Below are 20,785 nucleotides of genomic sequence, written 5' to 3' on the forward strand. Positions count from 1 at the left end.
CTGCACTAGCCTATTCAGAGTTAGGTTTGATGGAAACCAACTAACAGGAAATATAACTGAAGACTTTAGATTTTATCCAAACTTGAACTATATTGATCTGAGTGACAATAACTTGTATGGTGAACTGTCATCAAATTGGGGAAAGTGGAATTATTATTATTATTATTTTTTTTTTTTGGGGTTTGAAAGTGGCATAAGTTGTCAAGCCTAAAAGTCTCCAACAGAAAGATCTTCGGAAATATACCACCTAAGCTATTATGTGATATATGCATGAAAATCCTTGACTCAAAGATGCGCGATCAAAATCCCACCCTAGATCTAAATTATGTGAATGAATTAATCAAACTAAACAAAAAATCTTTTTGGCTTTTCATATTTTATATGATGCAGAAGAAATTAAAACATGTTTAATTTCCAAAGATGCATGAGCATACGATAAGATGCATGAAATCCAAAATCTACCTGAATAAATAAAAACCCTATATTTGCATGATAGGATTTAAATCACTTACATCCTCTCTTACTTCTAAACTTATTTTATGGGCCACATTTAAAATAAATAAGTTTGTGTGTGTTCGATTGTTAATTTTATTTTATGTAAATCTATATATCCTTATACTTGTAAAGAATAAGGGTACTCAGCCATTCTATATTTTTAAGCGAAATTACAAATTTACAATATATAGCAACTTTAATGCATTGGATTTTTATTGTTCTATGCTTCAAAGTTTATTTTATTGACAAATATTATAATTTATTATCGTAAATATTATTTTTTATTGATGTTTATGGTTTAGATTTATTTTAAGGATTAAAAGTTTGAAAATAAATTAGGGTCACTTAAACCGTTGAAAATACTTTTTTCGATGTTTTCAACCGTTGAAAATAGCAAACTTTCTTGTAGTAGCCAAGGGTGCACAGTGGCCCTTCAAAATGATCTAAAATACCCTCAAACCCTCTAAAATAATTAAAATACTCCTAAAATCTCCAAAATTCCCTTAAAAATTTCACAACAATTTTAAAACCTTTAAAATGAACAAATAATCCTAAAGACCTTTAAATTGACCCCAATATCTAGGAAACCTCTAATATAATACAAATACCCATTAAAAAAATAAAAATAAAAATAAAAAACCTCTAAGTACTCTCAAAACTTCAAAAAGACGGAAAATGTTATTATTTAATATCTTTCTAATGTTTTTATCTAAGTACTCTAAAGTTTTTATTTAATATAATACAAATACCCATTAAAGTTTTTGTTTAATATCTTTCTAAAATATAGAAAATGTTATTATTTTCATGCAAGCCAAATGCCAAAAAAGGTTTTCTAAATAATCTTCAAAAATACATCAAAACACTGGAAACTAATCCATTATTCCTTGGAATATTTTTAGTTGAATTTTTTGACAATTAAAGGAACAACTTATTCAAATATCACTAATTAAAACAGATCTTAGTTTTTTAAAAGTAAATTACAATTTTTAGTTTTACAAAACGTGGTCGTTTGGATTAATGCAATTTTTTATTTAAAAATATTAATTTTTTTTTTTTTAAAAAAAAAGGGTGGTGATGCCTGCGGCCTTCTTACTAAGACAATGAAGTTCTATGTAAAAATAGTGTGTGAAACTCACCTGTGTGTGAGAAACCTGGCATATATTCCGGGTATAAGATATTATTTTCACATGTGAAGGGCGCACAATTTTTAAAAAGATTTCCAATGGTGGGGCCTATGACGTAACTAACACCCAATCAATTTTCAAACCCCTAAAAAGAATTGGCAAGTTTTAAAGAGATTCCAAAGGTTTGCATGCGGGAGGAGATGAGATATCATGTGCTTTTAGCCAAAATCTTCAACCACCCAGAAACCAATTACATCTCTCTAAAGTTTATAACCACAAACTAATGGCATTTTTATTAGATAAAAAGCTATCCACAAAGTCTTGGGAGTCTTGTTTAGCCTTGCAGTCGTGTTGCTTTCTTTATTTCACTGTGCTGCTTTGCTTCCTCTTCAACCCATAGTGATAAGCCAAGAATGTATTGATCCATTCTATAAATTAATCAATTAATTAGTCAAGTGAAATTAATTAGATTCAATTACATGCAATAATCGTGATAGCACAAACAAATCACCAACTAAGTTAAATGCAGCGAAAAATAAATTTGACATAAGTGATTTGTTTATGAATGGGAAAAACCACCGAGACAAAATCCCAACGGGTGAATTGATCACCACTCCCGAGAATCTACTATTATCAAAACAAGCTGTTACAAGTAAAAAGAATCCTAGTACCTAATACCAATCTACAGTTGAACCCTTACCCTAATACCCAATTGGACTTGTAATGTAGTGACAATCTCTCCTTTCAATGCACGGCTCCTAGTACATGACTAACCAATCGATGCACGGATTCAAGTATGCGACTAACACACCAACTTGAGGAAGAGGTTGGCTGCAAAGTTCTTCAATTCATCCAACGATGAAGATCAAGAATCTCATTGGTTACAAAACCCTTGGCGCAAAAATGCAACAATTTCTACACAGAATATGATGAACTAGGGCAAATTCTATCTTCGGTCACAATTTTCATGCACAATCAATTTGCATTGAGTTGCATCACCTTGCATCAACTGAGACGGCCCTTAAAATAATCCTTATATATGTCTAGGGTTGTGAGAAAAGAAACCATATACAAATAACTTGGATATGCATGAAAAACATATCTGAAAATCTGAATTTCGTAATTCTCGATAAATATTGTTTTTGTCGAGCAACTGTCAAGATTCCTTATTAAACCTCAATAGATATTATCTGTCGAACTTTAATGAACATCACTTCTTCACTTGTTTATTGGACAGATTTGCATGACTTCAATACTAGACTTGAACTCTTGTTCTTTGAAGTACTAAACCCATCTTATATCTATCCAATTACAAGTAAAGTGCATTTTGTCAAAAGATTAGCCAATATTACATAGCATATGTTCTAACAAGTTCCACATATGTCCTAACACATAGGAAGAGAAAGGTTTAAAAAAGATTTCAAAAGGTGTATGGAAGGGCCCATGACGTATGCTAGTTAAGATCATCGCCCTCGAACTTTTAAAGGTTGATTTTAATTATTTTGTATTAATATTTTAAAATTTTGAATTAAAGTTTTTATTTAATATCTTTCTAAAATATAGAAAATGTTATTATTTTCATGCAAGCCAAATGCCAAAAAAAGGTTTTCTAAATAATCTTCAAAAATACATCAAAACACTGGAAACTAATCCATTACTCCTTGGAATATTTTTAGTTGAATTCTTTGACAGAAAACATTTTTTAAAGGTACAACTTATTCAAATATCACTTATTAAAACGGATCTTAGTTTTTTGAAAGTAAATTACAATTTTTAGTTTTATAGAACGTGGTCGTTTGGATTAATGCAATTTTTTATTTAAAAAAATTAGTTTTAAAAATAAAAAAAGAGGGTGGTGATGCCCGCAGTCCTCTTACTAAGACAATGAAGTTCCATGTAAAAATAGTGTGTGAGGCTTACTTGTGTGTGAGAAACCTGGCATATATGCCAGGTACAAGATATAATTTTCACATGTGAAAGGGTGATTTTTAAAAAGATTTCCAAAGGTAGGGCCCATGACGTAACTAACATCCAATCAATTTTCTTTTTTTCTTTTTTTTTTTTTATGAAAAGACGATAATATTAAAAACTAAGCACCAAAACAAGGTTCAGGACAAAACATGTTAAAATACATCCCATTGAGGTCACCCTTAAAAACATCTAAAATGTCCACAAGCGGACTATCATAAATAAGAAAATCAGTATTCATCCTAAAGCTCATCCTAGCTAAACCATCAGCACATTGATTGGCTTGACGAAAGCAATGATTAATATGGACATAATGGAAGCGGGTAAGCAGCTGCCTACAATCATCCAAAATAGGTGATATAATGTTGTTAGCATAATCTGCATTTCGTAACACATCAACAATAGCCTTGGCATCCATCTCAACTACAAGACAATGAATATTCAAATTGTAGCACAACTTGAGACCCTCACGCAACCCCCACAACTCAGTGGCAAACTGTTGGTGATCCCAATCCGCTTACTGAACCCAACTACCCACTGCCCATCCTTATTCCTCACCACTCCCCCACAACTAGCCAGGCCGTGAAGCTCACTGCATGACCCATTAGTGTTCAATTTCTTCCACCCTTGGACAGGACGCTCCCACCTAATTCTCCTTAAGACTCTACGGCCTTGCATCCTAGGAGCAGCCATACAATGAAAATACTCCATAGCTTGATACACAATATCCAAAGCCAAATTTTGATTCCAACCTTTCCTATTGAAAATGATGTCATTCCTACTCTTCCAAATGCTCCATAGAGCAAAATGAAAAACAAGTTTCCAAGGGGTACCCATGACATGCAGCTTATCATTAGTTCTAACATTAAGAGACAACCAATCCAACAAATTAACATGCTAGAAATCATAATTTGAAGCCGTGACCCCTAACTGGTTCCAAATATGTTTTAGGTGAGAGCAATCTCTCAAGGCATGCAAGATAGTTTCAGCACCATTGCAGCAAACAGGGCACACTTCATCTTGAACCACTCCTCTTCTTCCTAAACAAACCTTAACACAAATACTATTGTGAGCACACAACCAAATGAACATTCTAACCTTTGGAAGCAAATTTGCCTTCCAAATCCAGCTAGCTATAAAAGCAATCTCATTGGAAGACTCCATAGCAAAACCATATGCGCTTTTGACATCAAAGGACCCATTGGATGATCTGGCCCAAGCCAATTTATCCGAGCCACCTCCTAAAGTCGACATGGGAATTGCACAAATCAAACCCTTCACTTCATCCGATAACTCAAAGATTGTTTTCTCCCAATCCCAGCTCATATCAAGCATAATATCTTCAATTTCCAAAAGATTGGCCTCTTGAGAAATAGGCCCTTGGATCAACTTTCTAAGGGGTTCCCCATTCGTCCAATTGTTATGCCAAATATTCAAAGAGTTGTTTTTGGTCACCAACCATCTACAACCCTTGTTAAAAGTGCCCATCCTTTTCTTCATGGTTGCCCATATTAAGGAGCAAGGGAGACTATTTGCATTAGCGGCTGCTCTCCTTCGATGGTTGCAATACTTCATCTTCAACACATTAACCCACAGTGCCTCCCCCTCCGTATGAAATCTCCAATTAAGTTTGGATAAGAGTGCCACATTCCTACCCTCGGCTGTTTGCAACCCCAAACCACCTTCCTCCTTAGATTTTGTCACCTTCTCCCAACCAACCCAATGAATTTTCTTGGCTGAATCTGTAGACCCCTAAAGGAAGTTCCTTTTCACTATATCTAAGCCATTCAATACCCTTCCCGGAAGGTAAGAGCACTACATAATGTACGAGGGGATAGCAGCCAATGATGACTGAATGAGCACTCTACAGCCAGCCAAAGATAAAAGGTTAGCCTTCCACCCAGAAAGTTTTTGCTTCACTCTATCCAAAATAAATTCATAATCATGTGAAGAAGAACCCGAATGTTTTAGCGGGAATCCAAGGTATTTACCAAGATACGGCATTAACGCAAACCCCAAAATGTCACAAAGGGACTCCTTAGTATCCCTATTGACATTTGGTGAGAAGTACACCCCTGACTTAGCTTCACTCACTATTTGGCTAGAAATGCTACAAAAGGTATCCAAAACATCTCTAATGGCCGCACAATTAACCCAATCAACTTTGGCAAAGAGAATTAAATCATCTGGAAAGAATAGGTGGGAAAAAGCTGGACCACTCTGAGATGCCTTCACTGGCTACCACAACTTCCCACTATACTTCTCTTCAATAAGCTACCCAAGATAGTCCATGCACAGGATGAACAAGTATGGAGATATCGGGTCTCCCTGCCTTATACCCTTAGAGGGATAAATCGGGTCAAGGGCTTCTTCATTGAATAAAATAGATGTAGAAACTGTAGACATACAACTCATTATGACATCTATAATATCCATTGGAAGATTAACCCGAATAAGCATATCTTTGATGAAGTCCCATTCAAGCTTATCATAAGCTTTCTCCAAATCATTCTTAAGCGCCATATACCCAGTCCTTCCTTTCTTCTTTCCAAGGGAATGAATGATCTCTTGGGCAATAATAATATTATCAATCCCTTTACGACCTGGCACAAAAGCCGTTTGCATAGGAGAGATGAGTTTGTCCAAGTAAGGTCATAACCTTGCCACAATAATTTTAGTAACCACCTTATACACCGTATTACACAAACTAATAGGTCTATAATTACCCAAAGTTTCCGGACTCTGAATTTTTGGAATCAAGGCAATGTGGGTACTATTTAAAGTCTCCGGCACTTTTCTATCATCAAAAACCTTTTGAACCTCTTCAATCACGGACTTGCCCACAATATGCCAAAACTTTTGGAAAAAGCCCACATGAAGCCCATCCGGTCCCAAGGCTTTGAAAGGTTTCAAAGACCAAAGGGCTGCCTTTATCTCTTCTTCAGAAGCCCCCCCACTAATATTCTCCTTCTCCAAATCCGAGAGCCTAAGTTGCCATTGAGAAATAGCGGGATCTAGCCTAGACACACAAGAATGAGAAGACAAGAAAATCTGCTCAAAGCCACACCTAATGAAATCTTTTATCTCCCCCTCCTCATGGATCCACTCTCCCACTACATTCTTGATAGCCATGATTTGATTCCTCTTCCGTCTAACCAAGGTTGAAACATGATAAAAGTTCGTATTATGGTCACCCTGTATCATCCAATTCACCCTTGATTTTAAAACCCACAACTCCTCCTCCTGTCTAAGCACAAGATCCATTTCCTTAAGGAGCACATCCTCCAACTTCACAAGAAATTCCGATGGTCTTAAAGCTAGCGCTCTTTGAATACCATTTAGTCTCGACATCAAATTCTTTTTTCTAGTGAAAATATTCCTGAATTGGTTATTATTCCACTCCTTAGCTTTCTGCATAAACCAATTAATAGCATCAACCAGCCTATTATTACTTTCCCACGCCTGATGCACTATCAGGAAAAAAGAAGGATCCAACAACCACCCCGTTTGGAAACGAAAAAGCCTACTCCTCCCATTTTAGGTTCTCAGCTGCACCTCTAGAAGTACTGGACAGTGGTCCAAGTGACACTGGGTCAAATGAGTTATCTTAGCATCAGGATACATCACACACCAACTTGGGTTCACAAAAAATCTATCAATTCTCTCCTGAATCAAAGCTTGCACCTCCCTTCTGTTTGTCCAAGTGAAACGTGGACCTGCGAATCCAATATCCAACATATTACATTTATCCAAACACTCCTTCAACAGTAAAGACCTATTAACACTCACCGCCCTACCCCTAAATTTATCCTCGCTAAGGAGGGGTTCATTAAAGTCACCGGCTATAACCCAGGACCTATTAACATCCAATCAATTTTCAAACCCCTAAAAAGAATTGGCAAGTTTTAAAGAGATTCCAAAGGTTTGCATGTGGGAGATAGGAGATAAGATATCATGTGCTTTTAGCCAAAATTTTCAACCACCCAGAAACCAATTACATCTCTCTAAAGTTTATAACCACTAAACTAATGGCATTTTTATTAGATGAAAAGCTATCCACAGTAGTCTTGGGAGTCTTGTTTAGTCTTGCAGTCGTCTTGCTTTCCTTATTCCACTGTGCTGCTTTTGCTTCCTCCTCAACCCATAGGAAGAGAAAGGTTTAAAAAAGGTTTCAAAAGGTGTATGGAAGGGCCATGACGTACCCAATATCCAATCAATTTTCAAAAACCTGAGAAGGACAAGTTTTAAAGAGATTTCAAAGGTTTGCACATGGGAGAAGTCCAATTTCATACCATTACAATTTTCCGAGTTACCTAGAAGAGCATCTGTCATGTAAACGGTAAACCCACTCAAGTATTAGTTTCTTTTTCATTTTATTTATTATTTATTTATTTTGCCACAACAGACCTAATTTCCAATTGCCAAATTAGAACACCTGTGCCTTTTAGACATTACTGTACGAATATTACATAATACTGTACATTTTTTTTCTACACAAGATACAAGTAATCATGTAACATTAAACATATCACATTAATCCTTTATATTTAGGGTATTGATTCTCATATGTTCATTATTGTACATCATCTATACAAATCACTCCTTTCACATTTTAAATATAGAAATCAATAAATAATAATTAAAAATATAAACATCCACGCAAGAAATTATAAATTTAGCGTATATGAATTATGTACAATAACAAATATGAGAGAATTATTACTGTTATATTTAGTGCACTTGCAACCAATTACATTTTACATTTCCTGCTGGAATTTGATTGAATGGATCCCTCAGAAACGGACAGGTCAGTTTTAATTTTTAATTTTTTTAAAATTATTTATAAGTTGGTTGTAGTGCTAACCCTACAACTCGAACTCTTTCCCCCCTAGACCTTCAAGTACTTTGTGCATGAAAAAATGTCAATTCAGCTACAAAGCCTTTGGCATATGTTAAATTACTCAGTAGGATAAAATTGAAAAGTAAACTAGTCCATTAATTTTTTTGGCTAGTTCATAAATTTTTTTTGACATTTGTCGGTTTGTAAAATTAAAGATTATAAAGAGCATTCACATTACATATGCTAAATTAAAAATAACTAAAAAGTTAATTTAGCACTCAGAGCACTAAAAACACCCACAACATCAAAAGTGTCATAACAAAAAAAAAAAACCCTTAAGTATCAGCTACAATGAACTGCCATTTTTAATAGCTTACTGTAGCTAAATATTATAAAAAAATAATGTTAATTTTTTTCAATGGTTACAGTGGCTATGGCGGTGGTTGAGTGGTTGGTTGTTGAGTGGGTTTCATGGCTAGTGGGTTATGATTGGTGGTAGCTTTTTTTTTTTTTTTTTCAATGGTGGTGGTTGGTGGTGGGTTGTGGGTTCTTATTTATGTGTTTTTTTTTAAACCAGTGGTGGTAGTTGGTGGCAGTGGGTTTGGGTGGCAGAGAAAAAAAAGAGATGGAGAAGAAGATAGAAAAAGTGAAGGGAGCACAGATAATATTTTTTTTTTAACAAAGTGATAAAAAATGGGGGCTGTTTGGTAAGCATACTCAAACACATATTTTCAGTTTTTAAATAACATTACACGTATTTTCACACACTTTTTCACCCGCACATATAAAAAAAAAAAAATATAAACAACATTACTCAAACTCCTCTAACAAATAGGCCTTAGAACTTTTGAAATAATGTATATTATAAAGTGATGTGTTAAAATAGATAAAGTAAGTTTTTAAGTTGTTAAAAGTTAAATTATTTAAGTCCTTAATCGCAAATGCTCTAAATAAGAAGAATCTTTTGTCCAACTCCAATAATTGAACAAATAATTAAAGAATGAACAGCGGTACATAAAATATAAGATACTGGTGCTAACATAATATATTCATCTCACATATCTTTTCATATTTTGCTTCTGTATTGAACAAATTCAAATAGTGTTCTAACTTTATCACCAACAATCGTGTTAGTATGACCTTGATCTCTTTTTCTAACAGAGCTTGCATATACAATGAAAGTTAATGAGAAGTGTAATGTTTATAGGTTATAGCTTTGGAGTGTTACTATTAGAAATAAGGACTAAATACACTTTTAGTCCTCAAGTTTTAGCCTCATTTCTATTTTGATCCTTACATTTTCATTTCACTGTATTTAGACCTTATTTTAATTAGCGTGTTTCATTTTAGTCATTTCCGTCAGTGGAGAAAGATGACATGGTTGACAGACAGAATAAAAAAATAATATAATATTTACTGTTGTCCACCGTGGCCATACTGGAAATACAAAGCAAGCAATAAACAAAATTTGAGACCCAACAAAACCCCAAAAGTTAAAAAGTAAGTGGAAGTGAGTGTGGACCTGCCTTTCGGCGAGTATCAAATGGATCATCAACTCGGCGAGGCAAGAACACACCGGTGCTAGCGCTCTCTCTTTTATCACCTGGGTTTGGAAGAAAGACAGCTCTCATGGCAGACCCATTATGTTACAAGCATCTTCAGATAGACACGTTGCTAAGGATGAAGACTTGCATGGCCACGTTGACAAGAAGATTTCCGTAGCCAGCCACGTTACTAAGGAGATATAGATGACGTTTCCTGATATAAGTTCTAGTTTAGATTGGTTTGGTTTCAATTGTTTAGGTTGGTTTGGTTTCAATTGTTTAGATTGATTTGGTTTCAAGTTCCAATAAGCTAAGCTTTATCTTAGTAACGGTTTCAAATAAGGATGAGCTATAGATAATAGCTATCCTATAGAGTCTGGTAGCAAGTTTATCATTATCTTGTAAGGCGTATTTATATTCCCAAGTATGAAATGGAAAAAGCAGATGAGTTTATTCCAATTTAATTCTAAAGGAGGCCCGGTTTCCCTCGAAGAAAACCACTTAAAACGCAACTCGACCACTTCCTAATATCTATTTCATCAAAATAGGTAAGAGAGGATCAAAATAGGTAAGAGAGGAAGAGGTAGAGGACGTGGAACCCAAGTTGAACATAACACATTATGTAGATTCTGTTGATGTTGTTGGTGGTGCTGTTGCTGAGCTTGTTGTGGAGGAGGCCATGCAGATGGTGACAAACCCAGAGGACGAACATTTCTGCCACCAACAAAAACCGCTTAAAACGCAATTCGACCACTTCCTAATATCTATTTCATCAAAATAGGTAAGAGAGGAAGAGGTAGAGGACGTGGAACCCAAGTTGAACATTACACATTATGCAGATTCTATTGTTGTTGTTGGTGGTGCTGTTGCTGAGCTTGTCGTAAAGGAGGCCATGCAGATGGTGACAAACCTAGAGGACGAACATTTCTGCCACCAACGAACTTGGTGCTTGTCCTTACTCTATTCTAGTTCTGGACCACTTGCTGGGTCTATCTCTGTTGGTATCCTCCACTCGCTTTGGCTTGTCCTCCCCATACCGCGGAGGAGCCCTATTGCTTAATCATCTGTTGGTGTCTCAGTTGCTAAAACTATTAACAAAACCACACAAAACTCCAATCAATAATCTAAAAAGATAAAAACAAAAAGGCCGGGATTCTGATTAAACTGCCAAGAAAGTATGGATATGAGAGTACTTGCAATTCAAACAATCTATACATCCCAGCCTATTATAACCCCTCTAACCAATCCCACCCCCATAGCCCAAGGACACATCCTGAGCAGGTATGGTCACGGTGGACAACAGTAAATATTATATTATTTTTTTATTTGATCTATTAGCCACATCATCCTTTTCCGATAGTGGGTTGATGGAAAGTGTTAGGATATATGTAATTCAATGTTAGGAACATATGTCAACATTTCATGTAGTTGGCTAATCCTTTGAAAAAACACGTTTTACTTGTATTTGGGTAGATCTAGGATGTGTTTAATGCTTCAAGAAATAAGGTTTCAAGTTCAAGTATTAAAGTCATGCAAGTCTTTCCAAGAATCAAGTGAGAAAGTGCCAAATTTTAAAACTCGACAGCTAGCATCTATCAAGGTTTGAAAGTTGCTGAAACTCGTGGCTCGACAGCTAGCTCGATAGATAGCTATCTATCAAGATTTATAAAGTTTACCATGTCAATTTAATTTCTGCTACATACTTAGTGTGGGGCCCAATAATCTATGGGCTAGGCCCATTTGCTTGTGGAGAGTCCGAAGGCCCAAGCCGAGGAGAGCTATGGCCCAAGTCCGATAACATAGAGCACAAGACTGTTTTTGGAATACAGCCGAGGACAGTTCAGTCCTCGGCAGATCCAAAATCCCACCGGAATAAAGGGGTAAAACTGGCATAGGACTAAACTTGAGAAGAGACCTAAAATATCTTGGGAAAGTTACCCTTATGACCCTTCCCAGATAAGACTTTGCACCTAGCAAAGCCGTATTCTTCAGCTTTATCAATCATCCCCAACAATTCTGGGATTAGACTGATGGGATAAATATCAGTCTTGTAAAGATTGACCCTACACGTGGACGAAGGACAGTTAACGCAGACGAGTATAAAAGAAGGAAGTAAGTAAATCTAAGGGGGAGTCCCATCTCGTCTCCAAAAAAAGAAAGACTACATGGGTGAGAACACCTCAACAACACCTGACTTCACCGAAAAAGCCCATCGTTGGGTAACCGGGGAAGACCTTAATGGTCCTCGGATCAAGTCCGAGGAGTCCTATCCCATAGGGTGCGACGCCGTAGGGCTTAAATGTTCAAGCCCAACTCCTTTTTCTACAATGAATTCCTCTAAAACCAAGACCGGGCACCGCTCCGTGACCAACGGCTAGTTTTTCAAGCCCACTCTCTACAAATCATATTGTAAGGGATTTTTCAGGTGCGAGCCCAACATCATTATTGGGCCGCAAAAGAATTGTGACCTTACAATTGGCGCCGTCTGTGGGAAGCTTGCGCGTTGGCGCGGGTGGCGTTGGAGTCAACTCTCTAGCAAGCAGAAATTCCTGGGGTTTCCTCCGTCTCCGACGATATACAGTTGCTGCTCCAGCATAAACTTCTCCTAGGGGCTACGCCTTGCAGTGCCAAGGGCGTGGGCATCTCTAGGGGCTTCCGGCCTCAAGTCAACTTTCCCCGCCCTGGTATAGGGGCTTATGGTCAAAAAATAAACCAAGTAAAAAAAAAATCTCATAAGTTTTGGACAGAACCAAGGCCTTGCATGGTCCTCGGACTCAAGTCTATGGGGAAACCAAGTACAAAAAAGAAAGCTCATAAGTTTTGGATAGAACCAAGGCCTTGCATGGTCCTCGGACTCAAGCCTATGGGGAAACTAAGTACAAAAAAGAAAGCTCATAAGTTTTGGACAGAACTAAGGCCTTGCATGGTCCTCGGACTCAAGCCTATGGGGAAACCAAGTACAAAAAAGAAAGCTCATAAGTTTTGGACAGAACCAAGGCCTTGCATGGTCCTCGGACTCAAGCCTATGGGGAAACCAAGTACAAAAAAGAAAGCTCATAAGTTTTGAACAGAACCAAGGCCTTGCATGGTCCTCGGACTCAAGTCTATGGGGAAACCAAGTACAAAAAAGAAAGCTCATAAGTTTTGGACAGAACCAAGGCCTTGCATGGTCCTCGGACTCAAGCCTATGGGGAAACCAAGTACATATAAAAAATCATAAGTTCTGGACAGAACCGAGGCATTGCATGGTCCTCGGACTCAAGCCTATGGGGAAACCAAGTACATAAAAAAAAATCAATCAAATCACAAGTTTTGGACAGAACCAAGGCATTGCATGGTCCTCGGATTCAAGCCTTTGGGGAAACCAACTACTTGTAAGGAAAAACTACATTACATGCACTTTAGGATTTATCTGAGGAAAACTCTCCATTAACAATTGGGTTAGTTCCTAAATAGCGAGGATTCTCAAGTCTGCTTTTGGATCTGCAGCGCCAAAGGGACTGATGTGATACGGTGCAATATATTATCCTAAAGCACAATCAAAGTCCCTCGCTACTCGGCTACCCTCTCGGACATTGGTCTAGCATGTATCGCGCAGCACTCAGCGACTATCCCGGTTAGTTCCAAGAGTTTAATTTATTGAGGATTACCATTGTTATACTTGATAATATTTGTGAGTTTAAACCAGTAGGAATCTGTGTTAAGGCATTTTTCTACCCGGAATATCATTAAGGGCAAGCTTACATTTAATATTCATGCACAAAGTAGTCGTTACGGAGAAGAAAAGTATGTATAAAGAAATAGACATATTTTATTAAGACAAAGGAACAGTACAGTGTACAGTGAAAAGCTGAAACAAGCTTACATTGAAGCTAACTACATAAGTAAAGAAAAATACAAGAGAGTGAAGATAAAGCCGAGGAGGTAGCACAGAGGAGAAGTTGGCTACTGCCTCGAGACCTTATTCCTCCTCAATGCTTTTGCACGCCCATAACTCAGGCAGCAAAAGAACCCGACTTAAGCCTCACACCGCTGAGGGAAAGATGCAGGGAGCCGGAAGCTGAGGAGCCTTCACCAAAAATTTGCCTGCGACAAGGCAGAGGTGCTGGGGGCGGAGAATCTTTCTTCTGACACACCAAAATTCTGGCATGAACAGAACCTGCTTCGGATTTTGACTAAAAGAGGGAGAAACGCTCTTTCCCCTCTGTCAAACTGGAATATTCTCTTGAATTTATGCCTCCTTTGCCCGTACCTCACTATCTGGAGTCTCAGGAGGACACGGCGTCTTTGTGGCGGAGAGAGTTCCTTTGCCCTAACCCTCGCCTCAAACATGATGTACTAGGAGAGGAAACTGAAGGATTTGTGCGAAAGTAAAGCAACTTTCTCTCCTATTTATTTAAAAGATAAGGTGGTGGCATTTAATTCACGCAGCGTCCCAAGGAACGCTATAGACAAAACGTCTTCGGCTCGATTTCCAATGCCGTCTGCAACCCTGAGATTAAAGGAGCCTCGTGAAGGCGCACTTCGAACACTGGGACGCCAAAAAGTACCGCGTGACCTAAGACTACGGAAATGCCCCCTAATTTGTGGGCCCAGTAAATTCGCGGCCCAGGCTCGTTCAGCATAGGGGCCCAAGGACAGAACCAAGGTCTTGCATGGTCCTCGGACTCAAGCCTATGGGGAAACCAAGTACAAAAAATAAAAATTACAAGTTTTGGACAGAACCAAGGCCTTGCATGGTCCTCGGACTCAAGCCTGTGGGGAAACCAAGTACAAAAAATAAAAATTACAAGTTTTGGACAGAACCAAGGCCTTGCATGGTCCTCGGACTCAAGCCTATGGGGAAACCAAGTACAAAAAATAAACCTTACAAGTTTTGGACAGAACCAAGGCCTTGCATGGTCCTCGGACTCAAGCCTATGGGGGAAACCAAGTAAAAAAAAAAAAAAATGCAGAGAAAAATTACAAGTGTTGGACAGTACCAAGGCCTTGCATGGTCCTCGGACTCAAGCCTATGGGGAAACCAACTGCTCGGATAGGGAAAGTCCTCGGCCCAAATACTGTAAAATGTTAAGGCCAATAAGAGTGTTAGGATGATGGCAGGACGCTCCGCTATTCGGCAGCCTAAGGGGGCTGTTCATTTTTGCGGATGATATGCCTTCGAATAATTACTTCCTACACCATGTAGAACATTCAGTCCTAATCTCGGCTTTGTTTCGGGCAAGTATCGCTATTTACAGGTACGCATTGCTATGTCAAACAATTCTATTAAAGTTATGGTGACATCTTTTTATTAGCCAGTATTTTGGCTTTAGTTATCATTGATTCAAATGCTATATTATTATGCCGAGCAGCGTTTGCAAATTTAAAAAAAAAAAAAAAAAGCATAGAGACAGAACATGCGAAATAAAATAACAACAATTTTTATTAATACGAAAAATTATTACAACGTACAAAGAGGGGCTCGAACAAGCCTATACAAAATGTGAACTGCCTAAGCAACGATAACATCCGCAGTACAGATAAGTAAACAGTCAGGCGTCTTTTAAACTCGTCTTCAAAGTCTCTCCAATCCCTGCCTCAATACTGCTCATATTACGATAAGAACCTTCTTTGGAAAGAGATGAAGGAGAAGGAAATAGTAAGGAAGAAATCAATGAAGAAGATGGAGGAGATGAATGAGGAAGATGGAGGACATGAGTAAAGAAGGAGGAGAAGAAAAAAGAAGAGATGAAAAGAAAGAAAATGAGCAAAAGAGGGAGAAGAGAAAGCACCAGAATGGATCTGGTGCTGGGAAGACTAAGAGAGGGAGGCGGAGAGGGCCACCAGTGAACGAAGAGAGGAAGAAGCAGAGACACTTAGTCCCTGCCTCGGTCCTGACTCCTAACACGCTGGGGCCATATTAGGTGAGCTCATAAGAGAGCGGTTGGTTATGATGATGGGAGTTCTCGACTCAGTCACGCCGAAAGTTGGACGTGATGAGTCCCTGCTTCGGATTTTGGCTGAAGGGAAGGTGAGACGAATCTTAAGTCTCCGCCACCCTTGCCCTGACCGAGCCATTTCGAGCTTTATTAGAACACGGTGCTTTGAGGAGGGGTATGGCTCCTTCATCACTCGTTATGGTAAACGTATTCTGATTGGGTGTATAACAATTGGGTTAAGTAAACGCTAAGGGGGAGGGGCTGAGGATCTCGGATCTCGGAGAGGCAAAAGGGTCTCTGTACGAAAGTGATGGCCTCCTACTTGCCTTCTTATAGGGAGGGCAAAATGGAAGGTATTAAATTCGTTCTGGTTTCCAAAAGAATCTGAAAAACAAAAGGTGCGTCCGTTCCACTTCCCCATCTCATCAGATGAGCCGTCGGACGTAAATAAGTCTCGTAAAGGGAAGTCATTAAAGGCGCATCTTGGACAGCCAAACGGCAGGAGCGGGTCACGAGCAAATTAAAGGGAGCGCCTTGTAAGCCGATATATCTTCTGGGCAGGTGGAGAAACCGTCAGCATTAATGGAGGGCTAAATTAAAGGAGCAGTAATAAAGGCTCAGCATTGCCAAAACCCCCCTTTCCAACCGGGAGGTTGGACAGCCGGGTTTTGAGGGGCTATTGTGGGGCCCAATAATCTATGGGCCAGGCCCATTTGCTCATGGAGAGTCCGAAGGCCCAAGCCGAGGAGAGCTATGGCCCAAGCCCGATAACATAGAGCACAAGACTGTTTTTGGAATACAGCCGAGGACAGTTCAGTCCTCGGCAGATCCAAAATCCCACCGGAATAAAGGGGTAAAACTGGCATAGGACTAAACTTGAAAAGAGACCTAAAATATCTTGGGAAAGTTACCCTTATGACCCTTCCCAGATAAGACTTTGCACCTAGCAGAGCCGTATTCTTCAGCTTTATCAATCATCCCCAACAATTCTGGGATTAGACTGATGGGACAAATATCAGTCTTGTAAAAATTGACCCTACACGTGGACGAAGGACAGTTAACGCAGACGAGTATAAAAGAAGGAAGTAAGTAAGTAAATCTAAGGGGGAGTCCCATCCCGTCTCCAAAAAAAGAAAGACTACATGGGTGAGAACACCTCAACAACACCTGACTTCACCGAAAAAGCCCATCGTTGGGTAACCGGGGAAGACCTTAATGGTCCTCAGATCAAGTCCGAGGAGTCCTATCCCATAGGGTGCGACGCCGTAGGGCTTAAATGTTCAAGCCCAACTCCTTTTTCTACAATGAATTCCTCTAAAACCAAGACCGGGCACCGCCCCGTGACCAACGGCTAGTTTTTCAAGCCCACTCTCTACAAATCATATTGTAAGGGATCTTTCAGGTGCGAGTCCAACATCATTATTGGGCCGCAAAAGAATTGTGACCTTACACTTAGTTATTTGGTTATTTGGTTATTTGTTTGTGTTATCACGTATATTGCATGTTAATTTGATTAATTAATAAATTTGACTAATTAATCAATTAATACATCACAAGGGGTCAATACATTCTTGGCCTTTCAGAAAGGACTAAAATGAGATGCCTTAATTGAAATAGGGACTAAATGTGGTGAAATGGAAATGTAAGGACTAAAATAGAAATGAGGTCAAAACTTGAGGACTAAAAATGTATTTACGCCTAGAAATAATCCTGAGAAAGTATCCCAGAGATCTCATTTCATTTCTGTCATCATTACTTTCATCTTAATTAACATTTACAACCCACATGCTATTGAATGATGTGTTGGACCAACGCCTTTCACTCCCTACCAACCAAATTGAAACTTGAAAGTGATGTGCTCTCCATTGCAAAGATTGCAATTGCTTGCTTACACACCATTCCACACTCTCGTCCAACAATGAAACAAGTTTCTCATGACCTATCAATTCCATGTGTTTGGCAAAGCCATCACACATTATCACATTAGGAGAAATAGCTGATGTTAGAGGCCTGACTGTCTAATAGTTTGTTTTCTTTTCACATTCTCCTTGTTTATACATTGTGACTCCTCTACTTTCACATTTACTTCCCCCCTCTCTACGTTGCTTTCTTGTATTGTGTCTAATAATTGATAAGATTCTAAATGCAATATAGTAAATATCAAAATGAAAAGTTGAGAATTCCATCAATAAAATCAGAAGGCCCGTATTTATTTGTATGCTTAGCAAGTATATATAGTCATTGAGGGCGTTATAAGAGTGTAGACATAGGTCATGTGTTAAGTGAAGATCAAATATAAAACATTTTCAAAGATTTCTTAACCAACAATTTTAGTGACCAATGCGCATCCTTGGCGCAATGGTCACTCCACACGTATAATTGTTTATGGGGTGTAAGGGGATAAGGACCGGAATTCAAATTTCCAGAAAAGAATTTCATACACATATACATTTAGATTATATGTGCCTGTTAAATGTCACATATAATTGTCATATGCGTCACTTTGTCCAATAAAACCATGCCACGTTAATTTCACTATGCCATGTCAATTTTATGTTGTAAAAAAACTTCAAATAATTAAAATAAAAATTCTAAAATCTAAAAATTATACAAAGTAATAACAAAAAAAAAATGAAGTAAAAAAAATATACTTAGATGTGTTTCTGCCATTTTTATTTAAACATTGGAATGAATTGTTAGATCATTAAAAAACAAAAAGTGTAAAAAAAAAAAAAAAAAAAAAAAAAAAAAATTCCTTCCTACATCAAGTAAAAGCTAGAAACCACTCACTCGTTCCAGAGTGTAAACAGAAGAGAAAAAACTTAAATTTTTCCTTCCAATGCCAACTCGCTCCAGCGAGTTTCAGTCCAGTTTTAGGCAAATGTATGTACGATTGTACGTAACCATTTTTCAAAATCTATTGAACTCGCGTGACATGGAATCTTCGCTCTGGCGACAACTTTGCAGTCTTGCACTAGTACTTGGTACATTTTCTTCTGATTTGATATCTCTTTGACACATTAATGCAATTACAAACTCATTGGACTTCAAAAAGATGAAAATATTGCAATTACAAAAGAAATTTTTAACACAAAATTTAGCTAACACTGAGAGTTTGTTTGGTAACGTTGTTTTAGTAATATTGTTTATATTTTTTGAAAATATGTGTGGATGCATAAGGGGGTGTTTGGTGAGAGTTTCTAAACAACAATTTTTAATTTTTAAATAACATTTCACGTATTTTCACTCACTTTTTCACCCACACGTATTTCCACAAAATTTTTTAAACAACAATTTTTAGTTTTTAAACACATGTGCCAAACGGACCCTAAGTATGTAAAAATACATGTAATGTTATTTAAAAACTGAAAAATGTTACTTAAAATGCCATACCAAACAGCCCCTAAATATCTTAACACATTTCTATCCACACATCCAGAGAGAAGGATCCATATATGAATGGGAATTCATTTGCGTCGATCTAAGATCTATTTGGATACCGCTTATTTTGCTGAAAACTGAAAATTTATTACTGAAAACACTATGGCAAAATAATTTTTAAAACACAAAACATTATAACGGTGAGTGGTTGCTGCGTTTTTCATGAGTTTAGTGGTCCATAAACAGTGTGATGGGACCTCCAAAAAACGCAAAACACAAATTGCTCAGCATAATTATTATGCTGCGTTTTTCATGGTTGCTGCGTTTTTCATGAGTTTAGTGGTCCATAAACAGTGTGATGGGACCTCCAAAAAACGCAAAACACAAATTGCTCAGCAAACGCACGCCTAGTGTTAGTTTGGATACGCGTTTTGTTTGCTCCATTTTAGTTGCTGCGTTTTGCCATCTTTTTTTTTTTTTTTTTTTGGGAGCACGCGTTTTACCCCAACGCGGTTACTGTTCATTTACTGTTCATGTAGCCGCAACTTTTGACCAGTTTTGCGTGAACAGTGCATCCGTGCACTGTTCACAGACCCACAAATTTCATTTTTTATCAATTTTTTCATTAAATATGGGTCCCACAGTATTATTTACACATTTAAAAATTATTTTGCTACAGTGTTTTCAGTTTTCAGTTTTAGCAAAATAAATTCTATCCAAACAGACCAACAAGACAATCATGAATTCCTGCGGAGTGGTGAATCACGAGCTATGAAACTTGCTTTTCTCAACATAATAATTATGGAGAAGGGGCGGCCGCTCGCAAAGAAGTATGTTCACATAAGTAACAGACTAACAGTCCTTGGGAAAACGAAATACGAGTTTGACTTTACGCCTTCTCCCTTCTGTTTCTTTTCATCAAGTTATAAGTTCTTATTGATAAATACAACCTCTTGGATGTTGACGGTCTTTGATGTTGCTATTTGACAGTTGACACAATAGGTTGAAGACATTTCACAGCGGGATTAAACTATTGAATGCTTTGGGCTAGCTGTTGTTAGAGGATGTCGCACTTTGGGTCTCACTCATTTATCGTTTAAACATTTTGAGTGGAATATACCTCAAATTTAATTGGTCCTCAGCGTTACGTTCGGAGCTTAAAGTCCTTATGCCATTTGAAGAAAAGTAGAAAACAACAATTTAATCCACATTGTATAGTTCAAAAAGAGGAAACGCGTTCTATCATCTGATTCATTAAAAAAAAAAAAAAAAAAAAAAAAAAGAAGACAAAACTCGTTTTCTGTAACTCTAGTAAATCTGTATAATTACATTTTTTTTTTTTTTTTTCGTGAAAACTTAGAAACTGTTAGAAATAACAGAAACATATATAAGATCCTATAACCAGGGACGGAGCCAGAACTTTGAGTTAGGGGGGCGGTTTTACTGTTGGCTGTGTACAGTGATTTCAACTTTTGATTCTGCTACTTAGCTGCTAAGATTTTTTTTTTTTTT

The 20,785-nt window shown here is 37.7% G+C and overlaps 1 protein-coding gene across 1 annotated transcript; it reads right to left on the reverse strand.

Annotated features, from left to right (window-relative positions):
* Positions 1–5,402: 5,402 nt before the first annotated feature.
* LOC115970600 lies at positions 5,403–7,919 on the reverse strand. The gene is made up of 5 exons (XM_031090208.1): positions 7,790–7,919; positions 7,155–7,303; positions 6,314–6,998; positions 5,996–6,190; positions 5,403–5,773 (listed from the first exon to the last, which is right to left on the reverse strand). The coding sequence occupies exons 1-5, from the start codon at positions 7,917–7,919 to the stop codon at positions 5,403–5,405; spliced, it is 1,530 nt and encodes a 509-aa protein (XP_030946068.1).
* Between the last annotated feature and the right edge of the window lie 12,866 nt (positions 7,920–20,785).

Source organism: Quercus lobata, chromosome 12 (assembly GCF_001633185.2).
Source record: "Quercus lobata isolate SW786 chromosome 12, ValleyOak3.0 Primary Assembly, whole genome shotgun sequence".
Classification (NCBI taxonomy): Eukaryota; Viridiplantae; Streptophyta; class Magnoliopsida; order Fagales; family Fagaceae; genus Quercus; species Quercus lobata.

Excerpts from the sequence above, each read along its gene's own strand:
- LOC115970600 (XM_031090208.1), bottom strand. The coding sequence starts at position 7,919 with ATGACAGATGCTCTTCTAGGTAACTCGGAAAATTGTAATGGTATGAAA. Across the intron at positions 7,304-7,789 it reads GAAAATTGATTGGATATTGG|GTCCACGTTTCACTTGGACA; the intron begins GTACGTCATGGC and ends TTGGATTCGCAG. Across the intron at positions 6,191-6,313 it reads TCAGAGTCCGGAAACTTTGG|GTCGTAAAGGGATTGATAAT; the intron begins GTAATTATAGAC and ends CTTTTGTGCCAG.